The sequence below is a fragment of the Lonchura striata genome, chromosome 1A, assembly GCF_050655825.1.
Source record: "Lonchura striata isolate lonStrDom1 chromosome 1A, ASM5065582v1, whole genome shotgun sequence".
NCBI classification, from domain to species: Eukaryota; Metazoa; Chordata; class Aves; order Passeriformes; family Estrildidae; genus Lonchura; species Lonchura striata.
Genome location: NC_140741.1, coordinates 67520985 through 67538726, shown reverse-complemented (window position 1 = coordinate 67538726; position 17742 = coordinate 67520985). Strand labels below are relative to the sequence as shown.

Here is a 17742-nt window from a genome sequence, read left to right as displayed (position 1 = left end):
CTCAATTTGCCAATTGTGATTCTGCTTATCAGGGAAGACCAGTTCTAAATTCTGAATCTACAGTCCTGCTAGATTGAACTTGCATTTTGTAAGCAGCAAGTGTATTTTTTTGCTTGGAAGACAGTTCAGTCAAATTAGAATTTTTTCTTTCTAATCTACATTGCCTTTAATATTTTGTTGAGTATGGGGAAGGACACTTCTTTTTCTATATGGTCTGTGATTCAATGTAAAGCCAAGACAAGGTTCAATTGTTCAATAAGATTTCTGCTTACCCCACTACACTAAATGAATATGGGCAACATGAGCTCCTCAGCTCTTGCTTTAACAAACTAGAATAAGTTCACATGCAAGTCATGAAAGAATATGCCAGTCATACCTCATTTTATCTTTGACATGACATAAATCTTCTGCTCCTTACCAGCATGTGGTAATGTCATCATTCTTCCAGCTTTGTTGAGAAGCAAAATTGTAGACATATTTCTATCTTATTTTACAATAATAAAGTTGTTTCTGACGTATTTTTATAATCAAAACAAGCAATGACCTGCCAAGTTGATCCCTCTCCATGCTTGTTCCTATTACCTCATCTCCACACTGTTTTCAGAGGATTAAGGAGGAGGAACATCTGGTTTCACTGACCAAATAGAAGTGGGTGTTGGTCAGTTCTTCATTAGATAGAATGTGTGACAAATTCTTGCCCTGAAAATATTTGCTTAGAGACACAGTGTCCTTCTGCATGGGTGGAAAGTCACCATTTGGAGTACCATCCACTAAATAGATATGAAGTTCTGCCAAGTTGGCAACACATGTCATAAAATCTTTTACCAGAGTGGTTTATTTACATCCTCTGGTCTGTATGCCCACACCACAGACTGCCAAATTGCACCAAAACATCCATACGTCCCACACTTCATATAAGTTAAAGCATTTCATGTTCTGGAAGTTGGATATGCATACATATCAAGAGAGGTTAAAATAGTACCTAACTCAGACAGAAAATTTATTAGGTGAAGACAACATGTATGCTCACAGCAAACAACAAAGGTGCTGTGCTGCAAAAGGGGAAAAGGGGTAACACCACTATTTCTCTGACCTAAATATTAGCTGTTCTAATATTTAATTACTTTTAGTGTTAGGAAATAGCCACTTATTCAAGGTCAATTTTTTTCTAACTTCAGCTTCCTGTCATTTAACCTTGATATGCCTTTGATAGCAAAGTTGAAAAGTCTCCCACTATCTTTTCCACATCTTTTCCTCATGTAAGTACTTCTGCACAAAGATCAAGCCACCTCTTCACTTTTTTTGATAAGCTGAATAAATATAGATCCTTAAACCTCCTATCACCAGGACTTCTCAGACTTATTTGTGTCCTTCCTGTGAACTCTCTACAGCATTTTCACATCTTCTGGAAGTGCAGACACTAAAGTCACACATGCTATTCCATGGTGTGTGTACAGGCCCCACCTCTGTTTGAGATTCCTCTTTCATGGACTCAAGTGCTGACTTCTTGGCATGGTATCTCACTGAGAAATCTCTTTTTAGCAGTTTGCACTTGACCCAAAGTTCTTCACTTGAGCACAAAGTTATCCCAATTTACGTGCTTTACTGAGGCACCTACTAATCAGTCTTGTATAACAAGATAAATGAAGAGATTTCTGGTGTTGCCTGTCAGTGTCAGATTTAACAAGGCATCTGGGATACCCAAGATCCTAAATGAGGCACCTCAGTCCAATGTATGAAAGCAGTCTTAGAAGGATCTGAACTTCCATCTTCTAGGGTGTTCTGATATACTTCATGTACAAATTCTGTTCCCTATTCCAAGATGCAACACTTTGGATATGGTTGTATTAAAATCTACTTAGCAAGCTTCTGACCTTTAACTCAGTATTCCAAGCATTCCATAACCTGAGCTCTCATTAACCTTATCTCTTTCTTATTTTGGCCTCCTCAGTACTTTTTTAAACTTTACTAGGAAAGAAATCATGTGGTTGTTTAAATCACTGCTAAATTTTTCTTCAGTAAAAGAGGATTCATCAATGATACCTCATAAGAACTATGCTTTGATATATGTCAACTGTTTGTATTTCTTAACAATTCTACAATGCACATTGTTTATCAAATAGCTATGTACTTAGTGAAATGCTCTAGAGAAAGTCAAATATTCTGTAACAGCACAGTTGCTCTTAGTCATTCTTACATTTATAACAGACAAGAGGTTTTTTGAAAGTGCTCTCCATCCATAAAATGAGGTGAATGACATTCATTACTTTTGAATATTGTCTAAATATGGCCATACGTGAAGTGTAAGTTAAATTTGGGAGATTGGTAGAGTGTGTGAATTGATCAGCCATATGAAATGAATTTTCCATCGTATTAGACCTGCCCCTTTGCAAGATTAAACACAGATGGTCCAGGGAGAATGAATCCATACGGAGGAATAATAGTGTTATCCCATAGAGAAAGAAATCCTCCACCTGTGTGGTAATTTGATGGGGGTAACAAATATTCTAGTTTTCATTATAATGATGTTTAGATTCTGCCATATTTATTTATGAGAGAAAGTATTTTTCTAAGTGACAGCACCTGGTGAAGTCTATATCATTTTTTGAAAAATAGATTTACTAATCAATAAGGTGTTATCATAATTAAAACAAGGAAAAAAACATTTCATTAATATTTTAAAATTATGAGATGAATGTTTAATATTTTATAATCCTTCTATGATATATGACTTGTATTTTTTATTATTTGACTGATATCTATATAGAAAGTAAAAATAACTGTTGCTATCATCTGTGTCATTGGGAGCCAATGGATCCACTCCTCTGCCCTTGTTTCCAGGATGGCCAATTTAGACATGCCCAGCTGAAGCACTGCAAAAGGGCTGTTGGCTGTCTAAGGCTCCACTCCATGGAGAACAGGGTATGTGAGTCCTTCTGAAACCCATCCCAGGTTTAACATAGCTTTTCCTTTCGTGCCCAAAGCATCTCTTCCTCCTTCCACCACTAAAGCCCAGATAAAAGCTCAAACCTTAGAGCTGCATCCTTCCTTTTTTATTTCTTCGTGACCTTTGTTCCCAGTTGTTATGATAGCAATTACTAGATTAGGTCATTACAGAGGGTTTTATTTGGTATTTTCTCTGATATAACCCTCACAATCTCAGCACAAATGTAGCCTGTCTAAACCATGGAAGAGGAAAAGCCTTGGTTAGTGGGGCTCTGTGTAAAGATTCTGCACTTCCCCACAGAAATCCCTTCATTTTTGTTCAGTATTTGTGGACTATCTTTACCTTTTCTTTTGCTTGGTTATAAGACTATATCACCATATACAGCCACTCATACATTTTAATTCTAGAGAGCCTTTAGGTAGTCCATGGAACTTTCATACATATTAACTATCACATTAGTGCAATATATTCAACATCCCTAATGACTCTATTCTTTGCCATAAAGCCCTAATGAGTTTATGTGACCACTTTAAGGTCACACAAAGGTGTCCCTTGTAAAATTCTGATCAATGCAATCACTGCTGATGGGATACTGTGAGCTGCTAAGGAAAAATACCTCTGATTTCTGTGTGCAGTGTAGTGGGATCTTTTTTTTCTTTTGCCAGATTTTTTCACATTCATTAAGTCAGGAAAATATATTATTTCTGTCACTTTAGGCCAGATATTTTGACACAAGTTACAGATTGCTAATCCTTTTGCAAACTCAGACAGCAGTCTGACATAGCTCCAGATTTTAAACATATTTTCAGATTGGAGCCCAATGTGCCTTAATCATTTAACTGTGGAATAAAATGCACAGACCTGAAAAATACATCTGAATTTTTAGGGAGGATTTAATGTCTATAATATTTTATGCACTCTCATCCCATAGGGCGATTGATCTTTTCAGTATGTCAGTGGATAGTAAAGAGGATTGAAAACAGATCCTCAGAAGAAATACTACCTCCCAAATAATCTTAATTATGTCAAATAGCAGAGACCTGACTATTGCAGACAGTTTTTGAGGACTCTATTCCTAATATTGTATCCCCATTTGGCTTGGAAATTAATGTTAAGTGAATGCTGAAGGTATAATTTTAAAAATTAGTAATCCTCTGACAACAAGAAGAGATTTTTCTTTTTTGCCAGTGCTTAGATCCTTTTGAAAATTAATGTTTGGATTATTTAAAGGAGATATTACATGAAAAATTATTTCTCTCTTGAAGCATCCCTGTCTTGCTAACCTGTATACCTGCAAGCCTGTTTTATGGTGACTTAAATAGGGCAGTGTGTTTACAATAGGAATTTATTAGTATCATTGTTAGTATTTGGAGCACAAGTTCCTTTTTATAAACTCAATTAGATTCCACTGGGTTTCAATTTTTAATTTTTCAATGAATTAGTTGGCTTTGTAGCAATTAGACACCTAGCTGATGTTTGGGACTATATTTATCAGATAATGCTAATGCACATTTTTCTTAGCAACAGATTTAGTCTGCTTAAATACAAAGGGCTAAATAATAGGAGACACCTTTTCAGGCCTCATCCAATAAGTTATTTTCTGCTCTTATACAAACTATTTTCCTGTAGATCTCTTTTACCATGTGCCTTCTTGATGAGGCAAGTGTACAGATTAAGGCAGGTCATGGAGTTGAATGTTCACTTTGGAGGTTTATATCTGAATTATATTTTTTGCTGATTTACATGCATGTTCTGTGATCTTTTAGATTTATTTTTTTTTAATGAGAAAGTCAAGGTTCAGTCTTCCTAAAAGAAGCTTCTGAAGAGTCTATTCAGTGTGTCATTCTATGCTGAAATAAAAATGTAAGAATAAGTCTACAAGAAAGAGAAAAGAAGTGAAAAATACTATTTTGAGAATATATAAAACAAAAGAATATTTGCAGAAAAAGTAAATTTATATATTCTAAATATATGTGAATTGATACTAGAACCATTATAGTGCAAAAGAGAATGGAAATCAAGATGAGGTTTGTAAAGCATTTCACTGGTGTAACTGGATTTTTTTCTCATGTGAGTGATTGAATACTGAACAAATGCATGGAAACTTTTTGATCTCAAATTTTTGATGGCTTAAGAATTACTTAAATATAAAAAAGAGTACAACATATATGATGCTAACACCATGTGGCTTTATTAAGAATTTTAAAAGAACACTTCTCATAGCTTTGCACAAGCAAAGCATCTCTATTTTATCTTTTCCCTTTCAATTCGCTTTGCATACAAACCCTCCTTCTTCTAGTTCTCTTCAACAAAGTATAAATTACATGACTTCTAGAAATGAAATGCAACAAACAGCTCTTGGATGTAATATAATTCTTACTTTAAGTTGAAGAACTATGAAATCATTAAAGCTGAGAAAGAATTTTGTCCAGTGCTTTAGAGCAGTAGTGAATAGTATAGCCAGTGTTTAAAAATATACTTAAAAAAAGTCTGCACAGATTTTCCCCACTATACTCTAAATATGACTTAATATCCAGCAAGGTAAACAATATGAAATTTTTAGGGGAAAAAATAAAAAAAAACCAAATCAAAACATATCACGCACCAGGAAAAAAAACCCAAAAAACACTACCAACCACAAAAATACACAAGCCCCCTTGAGAACAGACCATGCCAGTAGTGTTGCAACAAATGCATGCACAGTTAAGGGTGTATTTAAATATTATTAAATCGTTTCAGTCTCCCTTAAAAAATGCCAGTATCATATATTTTACTTTTTTTTGTTGTGTGGAAAATAATAAAATTTAAAGTGAAATAACCAAAACACCACAAATTCTCACAGAAAATCAAATTATTTTTCTCTCATAAAAATAATATCTTAGGAAAACACAACTAAAACCTCAGTATCTTTACGTCCCTGGTTTACTGAAAAGATACAGATATTGTATTAATGTTCAGAGTAGGCTTAGTCCCTTTGCTGAATGGAAGTCAGCATGTGTTTTAAATTAATCACATGCATAAGTGTTGTCTTGACCCGGAGCAAAGCAGCACTTGGCATTAGTGAAAGCAATTTTTTGCAACAAATGTTAAATTCAGTCTTTAAATTTTAATGCCTCTCATTGACCTTTCCTTTCACTATTGTTTATAGCCTACATTATTTAGCCTTCATTGTCTAAAGTTATCAATTCGTATCAAGTTAATGGCAAAATGTTGAATGCTTTGAAAATATCTTCTATTTCTTTCAAAGAACATTATTATTTTAATAAGAGTTGAAAGTGTATTATGTTTCCTGAGTCACTGGTATCATAAATCAAACCCAGAAGCCCATTTCTTTTCCCAAGCTACATGTAGAAACAAGTAATTCCACTCCCATCCTTCCATATGTGCGTTTGCATAGTTTTTACCCTAACCACTGAAAAATGCCCATAAAATAAATTATGATGTTGAATTGATGGGCTGTATAATCTGTGAGTAAACTGTCAGTTTTACTCTGATATTTCTCAAGGGATTTCAATGTCAAAAACTGCAAGGAGGGTTAGAATTATGGAATTAGCCTTCAAAGCTGATTATTAATGTGCAATGCTTATTTCATTTAAACTGGCATCCCATGGAAGCTGACACATCTTACACCTGAACTTCAGTTACTTGCCCCAGTGATAGGAATAACTTATTGCAACCATGGAATATTTGGCATGCTGTCCTAAAAGCTATAGGTGGAAAATCTCTCTTGGAGGAGTCATTGCTTACATTTTCAGCAACTTTTCTGACAGTTACATATGTCTGCAGGCATTTATGAGATACACATCCTGCTTTATATCAAAACTAGTGACCTCCTCTTAAAAATTCCAAAAAATTGCACTGAAATCCATTTTTTTTGTCTACCCCCAGTGTTAACACTAGATTATATATTTAGACCACAATCCTTATTCATAAATTCCAGACAATGAAAGGATACTATGCATATTGTTTAGCATTTTCATTCCACAGTCATGTAGTTAGCTGTTTTAAACACATTCATGTTATGAATGTTAAAAGAGTTTTATTTTTACCATTGATTTAATTTTGGTCCTCAGGGAAATGATTCATTACATTAGTAGCTTTTTTATTGTGCTGGTATAATTTTGTGTACAGTGATGAAAAGTTCTTCCACGTCATCCAGAAGACTCCTCTACTGGCCACATCTCCCTGCTGTGAGTACCAGTGGCATTTTAACAGGGGAAGACCAAAATACGAAGTGTGTTTTATGATAACCTGGTGGGATCATGTCTCCTCCAACAGCAGGAAAGCATTCAGTTTCTATTCCCTATGCAGTACAAAATGAGAGTCACAAACTACAAACCGGGAAGAGCAGAATAATCTATCAATTTTTAACTCTTGGTTTGTCTCTCCACTTCTAAATCTTTAGTGAACCAATTCACTGACAAATAGTTTAGTTAAGGTCCTGGAGGAGAAACTCTTTCATGAGTAACTTTATTTTGAATACCCAACTAGAGAATACATAACTTCAGACGGTTTTTAGAAATATTTCCTTTACATCAAATTTGATGCCATTATGACTCCAAAGTACTTTTTCATTATTTCAGAAAGTTTTTCTTTTCTTTCCTGAGTTCACTTCACTCTTTTTTTATCCTTTGTTGACTCAAAATGTTACAGTATTTATTTTTGAAAAATACATGGTATGTGATGTTTGAAAAGTATGGAATGGGACTGAGATTTCCACACACAGGGAAATATTTCTTCATTGTTTGACATTTACCCAACAGCAGAGGGAGAATAGTTACTACTGATGTGAAATTGTTGCTGATACAGCATAAAAAAAATATTCCTGCACCATCAGTCTCTACCCAAGACAGTTCTTTTCTGCTACATCAGCTTTAACAACCAGGCACTAATATATCAGGCTTAGGCCAACAAAGAAGCTTCTGGAGAGGTGAGATTATAAATGCTTTGTTACCTTGTGAGTTTTAGGTCCATTACCTAAAATTTGTATGGCTTTTTCCTTATTTGTTTTATTTTGTTTTATTTTTTTAAAATTTCATTTTATGAATTTTTCACTGCAAGTACACATGAAACAATGTCCTCTTTTGGCAGAACTGCATTCTGAGTTGCATTCCATTTTTTATAGAAGCTCTCTAACTACTCGGAATAGTTCTTTATGACCAGAGGTTGCAGCAAAATTACATGTATGATTTAGAAGTTGAGAATGTATAACAGGTACATCAGCTTGTCTGATCAAGGGATTAAGATGTGAATAATGCTTTGAAGTCCAGGGGCTTATGACAAATTCAAGATTGACTGTTTTAAATGCACATAAAGATTCAATTGTTTAACAATTAGTAGGCATTAAGAACTCTACAACTTTTCATTTTCCTTATGCATTTTTTCTTTCTGTCTTTTTAAATTATTGTTTTATTACTATTATTATTATTTTTATCTTTCTAGTTTTCCATCTTCTGCTTCTTTGGTCCTTGTCTTTTTAGGCTGGTTTTTATTTTTGCAGGACAGCATAACTGTCATGAAGCCACCTGAAGAGAATATTCACTTAGTTTCTGGGACAATCCCACTTTCTTGTGAATTTTGTATGTGGTAAATTATGATTTTTTTTTTTTTCTGTGCAAATATTGAATTAGTCTAATAAATATGTGAAAAGTCCAGTCTAATAAAACTTGATTTTTATGACTAAAAAGTCCTTGGACATTTTTGATAATGTATTCTGTAAGGGAGAAACCAAGGCAAGTATTTCTCAAAATTCTGGGGGATTTGGTTTCCTGTTGCATGTAACTTTATGCCTCATAAAATATTTGCTTCATATATTAGGAACATGAACCTGAGATTTAGTTTCATGAACAGGTAGGTTACATTTATCCAGTATATTTATATAATCTGCATTTCAGTGGACTTTTGAATAAGACTTTACACAGAACTGGAACTACTAAATTATTAAAATATTTGCTTGTCACACACTTGGTGGCTGTGTGGCATATTTTTTATCAAGCATTCATAGCTTTGTATGTATTTGTCCTTTTATTCTCCCCCTTCTCTGTGTTTTGTGTCTTGCTGTTCTGTTAATATCTAAATTAAAAATATTGTGTTCTCACTTGATATTTTAATCAGACATTAATGGGCTTTTCTGTGAAAGCTGAGACAAACATACCATTTTAAATGAAAATTTAAATTGTAAATTCTTTCTCAATCTTTACAGCCTTATACAGACAATTTAAACCAAGTTGCCAATATTTTTAATACTGATATTCTGTTAAATCCACTGAAGAAATCACATCTGCTCTGAAAACCATAACTGGGGATTCGTTCCTAAACATACTTCTATGAAGAAGATATATAAACATCTCCAAGCTATGAAGAGAAGATAACACAGTCTGATATATTTAACAACTACTGGGAAAAAACATTGTTTAAAGGGGGAAAACACATTCCATGGTGAGACATATATTTAATGCTTAGATAATTTAAAGAAAAGATAGAGGAATCTTTCCTCCCTATTCTCACAGAAATGAAAAAGTGCAATTTTAGTGCATATTTTTCTGATTCTTTTAAGGCAGTGCACACACAAGGGTGATTTAGAGAAACCCAGAGAATTTTTACTAGTACATCAGTGAGCAACCATAATTGTGTTTTCTCCCTAATGAAGTCAATCCTCTACAAAGGTATAACAAAGTTAGAGCTTGTTTATTAGCGCTGTGCTTTCTTTGCCTGTAGGGTTTATGGTGTTCTCTGTCTTTTTTTTTTTCCTTAAGGATCATCTGTTTCAACTGGAATCACACAAATTTGAGAGAGGACGAGGCAGGTGCCCTTTTGACCCCAGTTCTTCCTTCACCTCCATCTTAATTGGTAATGATCTTTATGTCACAAGCTTCACAGTCCTGTCAGTCTGTCATTCCAAGTCTCTTTCTTCAGCACACCAAAGTGTTGTCAGCCTTCCATTGCAACCTTCCACATGTCAGACTTAATCCTCCTGGTGCTGCCCACATTAATATTGCATTCCAGGCAGCATTAACCACAGCAAGGGTGTCTCACTGAAGTGGAATGTTGAATGGCATGTGCCATTCTGAAGGTAATTGATTGTTTTGTAATTATGGAAATAATAATTTCCTGCTTTCCTTAAAAGCAAAGGAGCATGACTGGTTTAGTCATTTACACCACTTTTGTTTTCATCTACTGAGATGAATTTGAGCAACAAGCACCCAATAAAAAATGTGAATTTAACTGGTTTTATATAAAGCTTTATTGATTATAATTTTTGAGATTATTTTTTTTTATTTAAATGCTGCCTTCTAACAAAACTGCCGCAAACTGGTGATTCTGTGTTAGAAGCATTAAAGAAACTCAAAAGATATAAAAATAGAATTCAATCTAAGTCCTGCCTTGCCAGGAAGCTGTGCTGAGATAGGGCTCCTCTGGGCTTTGCTGGGAAGTGTAGCACTACAGGACTGGGATCTTTGGAGTTGTGATATAGCAAACCATATGGGCTTTCCTCAAATGTTTTCTTAAAACATTTTCTGAGATGAAGTAAAGACAGTCTTGGCACTATTGACTAAATGTACATTCACTAAAAATAGCCTGGAACAGCAGGTAAATGGTAAAAGCTAGATGTTAGGGAGTTAGGGAGTGGCACAATGATTTCTGGGTTTAGAAAACATAAATAGAAACTGAGCATTCAAAAGGTATATAGATTAAAAGAAAGAGCTAGAAAAAGAAGCTAAAGTTTATATAAATTTTCTATTTTTTCAGGGATAAAAAAAGAGGATTTTAGGGCTCTTTTGATATTTGCATTTGTCTCTGTATCTTAAAGTCAGACAATGAAATTCTCTGATGATTAACTACAATTGTATTTCTCATCCATGGTTGTGATGAAACATTGGTCATGAGTGACATGCTAGGTTTATTTGTTCCTTTACATTAACAAATTAATTAAAAGAAGAATCTTCAGCAGTAATGACAAATCTTTCACACTGCAGCAATTCATCAAAATATCCTTCGATTTCATTAAAAGTAAAAAGTAAATTAGAGCTCTAAATCTTAAGAGTTAGTGGGTTAAGAAGTCATAGAAGAATTAGAAAAACATACTGTATGTTGCCTGACCCTTCAAAATCCATGAAGCACTGATTGTTATGCTTCTATCTTACCCTTATTTCTAAATTGTTTCTACAGTTTTTGTCAGAGTCCAGTCTCAGCTTAGCATGGGAACAAAAACTCATGGAATTGCTGTAGGCCTGAAACTTCACGGTCTAATCTTGAAGTCCTTCTCAACCTTTCCTCAGATAGAACTAAGTAAATAAATTAACCTGATCATGTTCCTACTGTGAGATCAATGCGAATTTTACTTGCTTAAATGGAAGCCAGATTGTCCCACTGAGCTTTAAGAGTTTGCCTGAATTATGGGAGGTCCTATGGATGCCCATATTTTTATTTGAAGGAGAAAACAATTCCTTTACCCTTCCCTGATAAAGGCTGAGTCTTGGAGGTCCATTGACAAAGATATCTGACAAAGCTAAATATTCTCTAATGTAGCAAGATTAACAGGAGAGAATAATATTTTTGTCAGACACCTGATACACCATAAAACAGACTTTCACATCTTCATCAAAACTTGCAAAGTATTTAGAGGCTGTTTTTCTAGCTATCCATTAGGAAATTCTATCATTTCAAGTTATCATGGCACTATATTTTGAAAGCATAAGAAAATTCTTCCAAGAATTTATTATTTTATTTATTGTTTCATATTTTTAAATAATGGAGTTAAACATTTCCAACACTTAGAAAGAATATCTTAAGGAAGTTTGAATTTCCATTTATTCTATTTTATTCTACCAACTTCTACTACCCAAAGACAGAGAGTTCAAATAATAAAATGCTGCACCTTAGATTCCAGGATCTATGTCCTTTGTCTCTGCAGGTAGCCAGTTGAAAATGTTGGAAGACCTAGATGCAAACACAGAGAATAATAATCTTTTAATTGACATTTGAGAATGAGAAGACTTCTAATGCCAAATGCACTGAGGAGGAAGGGATGTTCCCTCATTCAGGCAAGCACTGAGTTCAGCTCATGATGGACACTACCCCATGACAGGAGATGCATACCACACCATGCACACTCCAGAACTGGTCTTTCAGTCCTTCTTCCAATGCTTGGAGGTTTAATTCTTCTTCATGCACTTCAATGTTCTTAGAAAGTGAAATCTGGTCCAGGTATGAAGTCAGCATGGTCTTGGAGGCTGCACCCCAGAGCTGTCTGCACTCTCTGATCCAGGTTCAGCCAATGTGCATGTCCTTGAAAAGGTTTTATGCAAACCTGTTTGTGGCAAGCACATTTTTCTCCCTCTCAAGATTTTCATAGAGGTGCACAGAGAGAAATGAAAGAGAAAACAATTTCTATTTCTGCTCCTTGTTTTTCCTATGTGGAATGTGTTTGGAAAATTGTTTACCTAGAGTGAGTGCTTGATTGGATTCTGGTGAGGATTGTTTGAGCCTGATGGCCCAACCAATCCACTCTTGAGAGGGTCACGAGTTGTATTAGAGTTAGTCAGAGAAAGTAGTATGTAGTTTTAATATCCTCCTTTTATATAGTATAGTGGTGTATTTTAGCATAGTTATAATAAAGAAATAATTCAGCCTTCTGAAATGAGTCAGATATCGTCATTTCTTCCCATTGGGTTCACCTGTATTTACAAGACCTGTTAGCAAAGCACACCCCAGCTCCTTCTTCTTCCTTAGGAAAGTATTCAAAACCTGCTCCCACCTCTGCCCCCACATGAACATAGCACCTACACCAGCGTGGCCATTGACTAACAGCGAGGAGTAGGCTAACAAGAAAACTTTATATACCTCTCAAAAAGTTTTAAAAGCTTTTAAAATCTTGATCTTGGAAGATCATTTGCACCATAACCACTTAGGGCCATATTTAGCTGGATTAATTTAGGAAGAAAGATAATCCCTTTTTCCCCATATCTTTATGTCTTTCAACACAAGAGTCAAAATACCCACTCCAACAACAGTTCATGACTTGGCTTTAAAATGAAATATCTGTGCTGTTGTAAGCATTATTGTAGGTTATCTGACCCACTAGTGAAGTAGCTTGTGATAAATTCCTCAATATATGAACAATTAATTTATTGCCAGCATCAGGACACAGAATGGAAGTTGGATGGCAGACAGGCTGTATAAAATGTTTATGTTTAGCTCAACAGTATATAAAACTTTTGGACTTTTAGTCCTAATTAACTCCCCCATCTGCTTTCAATAGCCAAAACTATTTTTGATACCAGATCTTGCACACTGATCAACTTAGACCACACTAGCTGAAAAATTAGTTTATGTCCACATATTCTTACCTGTAATATATCAGAAGGAAGTGGTGAAAAACCTAAAGTACATCTGAATAGGCTGATATCCAGGGAATCCATTCCAAAAGTATTTTCTTCTTTTGCAGATTTAAAAGTTAGGTATTTTTGTCTCTTTTTCTAGTCTAGACAAAAATACATTTTTTCTCAAAATAAAAGACAAAATACTTGAGTAGCAGAGAGAAAATACAAATATACAGAGGTACTAGTTTACCAGTTAAGCAACAGTGTTTCTTTTACTTTTCGATTCTCCTACTGCCAAATGTATCATTTTTCTAAAATGTGAGTCTTCTGCTTTTAGACATCATATGAGTAATAACTGACTGACAGTCCAAGAAATGCATAAAGGTGCAGTTCGTGTTCTACTCATTACATTCTAATGCTTTATTAATAAAATAAATTTTCCATTTTACACAAAAAAGACTACTGATGAATAATAGCATGTGTTTGCATTTTCACCTTCCAATTTCATGCAGGTACAAAAAGCATACCACCTTTAAAGTGGTAGCAGCCTATTTATAGATATCTTTTGTATGAGTAATTAAATTTAAATGCTTCAATCTGTTTTGGTTTAGGGTTGTCACTTCGAAATTTTGAAGGGCTTAGAAAAAAAAAGTTTGTATTTTAATTTGTTAATATTTTTCCTTGAATAAAAGGCAAAATTAAGGTGGTTTTAAATGGTCACAATTAAATTTGTTAGCTTGAAAAAATGCTAGCTAAAAACTATGTGTGTTTCAGTTGAGCTAAAACTGGTCTTTGAGGTCCATGGGAGTTTTCTGTTTGCTTAAATAAGGAAAGAATGAACATTTTATTCTTTTTAGAACTAACCAGGCTGTTACCCTGATTAAAAAAAATACTTAAATGTTAACATTTTAATGTGTAGCTGAGGTTAGATTGGAAGAGGGGAGGACTAGGGAAGGTCTCTGAAGTTACTCAGCTGATTTTCACTGGAAGGTGGATGTTAATCAATGTGATGTGCAGCAGTCTGAAACCCTGCAAACAAAACAGGATTGAATTGATATGTGATAGTAGTTTTTTAAGGGAGGAGAAAAAAATAGAAATCTTTCCAGAATTCTTCAAGCCTCAGTCTTAGGTTATCTCTAAATCTGGAATTGGTCAGCACCTGTAAAAACCTAGCAGTGTTCAAAATTCATAACTTACAAAGATACAAAAGACTATTGAAAAGGACAAGAGAAGATCCTCTTAGTGTGAAAAGTACAAAATATCTCATAATTTTGTTGAATGTTTTTGTGCTGAGATATTTGGCAGCCACATTTGTCAGTACTGTCCCATTGTTGTTCTTAGGTGAAGTCACACATGCTACTTATATTTAATTTAGTAACATTTTCTCCCCTCAGGATTTCACAGGTACAATCAGTTATAACGTCTTCAGTACACAGTAGAATGCCATACCAGCAGGCTAGTTGTTTATATCAATATTTTATTCCTATGTCAAGCAGAAGGAAAAGACTTCATATTCAAACTTGGGAACATCTGGACTCACAGATGTCAATCCTGATCATTGGCAATATGTGATGAATCATTTACCCTACATCAATGCATTTTCCAAGATACATTATAGTTCTGAACAGATAAAATGTCCTGTTTTGCATTACACATCACCTAAACTAAAAAGAATACCAGCTAGTCTGATACATTTTTCCAATAGAATTCCCAAAGGGAGATATATGACTAATGTAACTCATTAATTAGGGATGTGAAGATTGTATGAAAAAAATAAAGTTGTAAAGATCCTGGTAAATTCTACAGTTTAGGCAACTCTGTGCTGTTTGAAAAATGAAGTTCTCTATTCGTTTTGGGCAACCTTCACTTCTAAAGATGCTACAATTTATACTTCTAGCTTTTTATTTTTTACTTCACTTGCAAGTATTTTACACTAAATCTCGACCATGTATTTTCCAGGGCAATAACCATTCTGTATATTATGAAGCCTAAAGCAAAACTATGCTCAGCTCTGGCTCAGCAGAAGTGTTGGAAGCAGCCCCAACTGACAAAATATTAACTTTTCAGAATAATCATTCACAATTATGTCACCATTCAATTCATGTGTCTCTCTTGAAAGAAACAAAATTCACACTGTGGGAGACCTGCAAACAAAATTCTTGCTTTCTGATATTATCTTTATAAGTGCCAGCAAACGATATTTGGATGTATCAGTCATGTTTATTTTGATTAGGCTGCAGGAAGCTGTGTCACTGAAGCTTCCACTCAGATTCAACTGGAAATAATTTATTTTCCTCTCCTTGTACAGTTTAATTCCTTTTGTGTTATTTTCTAGGATAAGGATGCCACCTAGTGACAACTGCTTGCTGAAGCTGTCTGTTTCTTAAATTGGAACTAAAAAATTTTCAATACAAGTCCACAAGTATATGAAATAAATTATTGTTAATGCTTGGTCAGTTAAGGGGAATAGTATCCATGAAAAACTGAAAGGTAGAAGTATGTATGGCATTTTCCTAAGTTAAAATATATCCAGTATTATAATCTGAGTCAGAGATAGGCTTGAATTTTGAACATATTAAATTTTACCTATATACATATTTATTTTTCAACAGCGTCTGTCATTCAGTGCATTATTTCTAAATTTTCTGATGATTGCTTAATTTGTGAATACCATCTAAATCCTTTGAAAATGAGATCCAATTTCTGTTTTCATGAATTTTTCAAGAACTGTTAATCACTAGTTGTAGAGGATGGATGAAATCTCAGGTTCTGTCCTTGCACTGGTAAATATTTCAGTGCTAGAAAAACAAATTATTTCTGGACCAGAGAAAAATAGTGCCTGTTTTTGTGTCCACTGAACATGGAGAGAAAGTTATTCCCAAACTGTAATTATTCCAGGTGAGGTGGAACAGTTCCAGTAGGATGCCTGGAAAACCTCTCAGCCTAATAATTAGCACATACCATATTTGTAATGTAGTTCCTATAGCATGCAATGAAATTAATATGAAGAATATTACCAAATTGTTTCATTTTAGGTTTTTATTTGAATGTCTGGTCTGCAGGTGGTGAACTTTTTACTGGTCTCTACAGCGACTACTGGGGAAGAGACGCTGCCGTGTTCCGCTCCATGAACCGCCCGGCGCATCTCCGCACCGAGCCCGACAATGAGCGCCTGCTGAAAGGTGTGGGAGGAGAAGGAGCTGAAAGCAGAGGTGTTTCACATGGCTGGGCAATTTCTGGTTTGCATGGCATCATATTTGCTATGCAAATATTAGCGTCAGGTTTTAGCCTAGCTCAAATTAAAGTATGTAAAACGTAGAGAATTGGACTGGAAAACTGCCTTTTGCAAAAATACAAAGGAATATTAATTTGCCAGTTGAAGGTATAAAAATACTTCAATATTAATCTGTTCCACATGTTCTATAGATACTCACCAAAATTTTTTTTTTACTATTTCTATCACCCAGTTGCCCTTAGATAGCTCTCTGACTGACAGCCTTTACTTCTAGTTTTGGTTGCTATCAGCTGGTTTTAAGGCTTGAAAAAATAAGGGAATATTTTAATAACTGGTCTCAATTCCTTTTTGTTTTTTTTAAAGAACCAAAATTCGTTGGCTCATACATGATTCCTGATAATGAAGACCACGAGGATAACAAAGTATACTTCTTCTTTACTGAAAAAGCTTTGGAAGCTGAGACAAGCACTCATGCCATATATACCAGAGTGGGACGTGTATGTGCGGTAAGAGTCTTTGATGGTGCACATAAGAAACTAGAACAAATGATGCAAATTAATCAGCATCATTTTCAGCAAATTATTATCACAAACAGACTTAAGTTTTACAAGGAGCAAAAAGAAGGAAAAGATTTTGCTTCCCTGTACTGCTCTGTTTGATACTGCATTTCCCACTCAGACCATCCTCCTGGTGGGCTGATCTCGTCACTTTTTGGCTCCCTGGTCCTACACACAGCAGTAAGACCTTGGGCAGTTGCTGGAGAGGAGCACTGTTAACATATGATCTCCCAGCTGCCCATATTGGTGCTTTCTAAACACTGATGAATTTTGGGTGCCTTCCTCTGCTAATAACCAAGTACTGTAAGGCTAATGAGAGGAGCTCTCCCATTTTCCTACTGGGACTATACCAGCATGATAAAAGGAAAGAAAGAGAAGGATATTTCTTAACACCTGATTTTGTTTCAAAAAAAGTTTGTACTCTGCCTCCTAACTGTAGGGGATACAGTTTAAGGGATAGTTCAGAGGATTCCTAAAACTATTGAGCAAAGATCAAGATACAATTAATTATTTTCTGTCACTAGAGTAAGTGGTATTTGTCATGTATGCTCACCAGCATACTGCACCTCTAACTTTCTTAGGTATAACTTAAAAACCTCTGATGTATACAAAGTACCAAATTGCAGCCTCAGACATTAATGTTTACAAAGCCACTTGGACTTCTGGGTTCCAACCTGCATC

At 34.8% G+C, this 17742-nt stretch overlaps 1 protein-coding gene across 1 annotated transcript in view; it reads left to right on the top strand.

Annotated features, from left to right (window-relative positions):
• Positions 1-17742, top strand: part of SEMA3E (semaphorin 3E) — a 127491-nt gene that overhangs the window by 84787 nt on the left and 24962 nt on the right. Inside the window, exons 5-7 of the mRNA XM_021539599.4 lie at positions 9703-9796; positions 16332-16451; positions 16868-17010. Of these exons, the coding sequence (XP_021395274.2) occupies positions 9703-9796; positions 16332-16451; positions 16868-17010 (357 nt within the window). The remainder of the gene's footprint in view (positions 1-9702; positions 9797-16331; positions 16452-16867; positions 17011-17742) is intronic.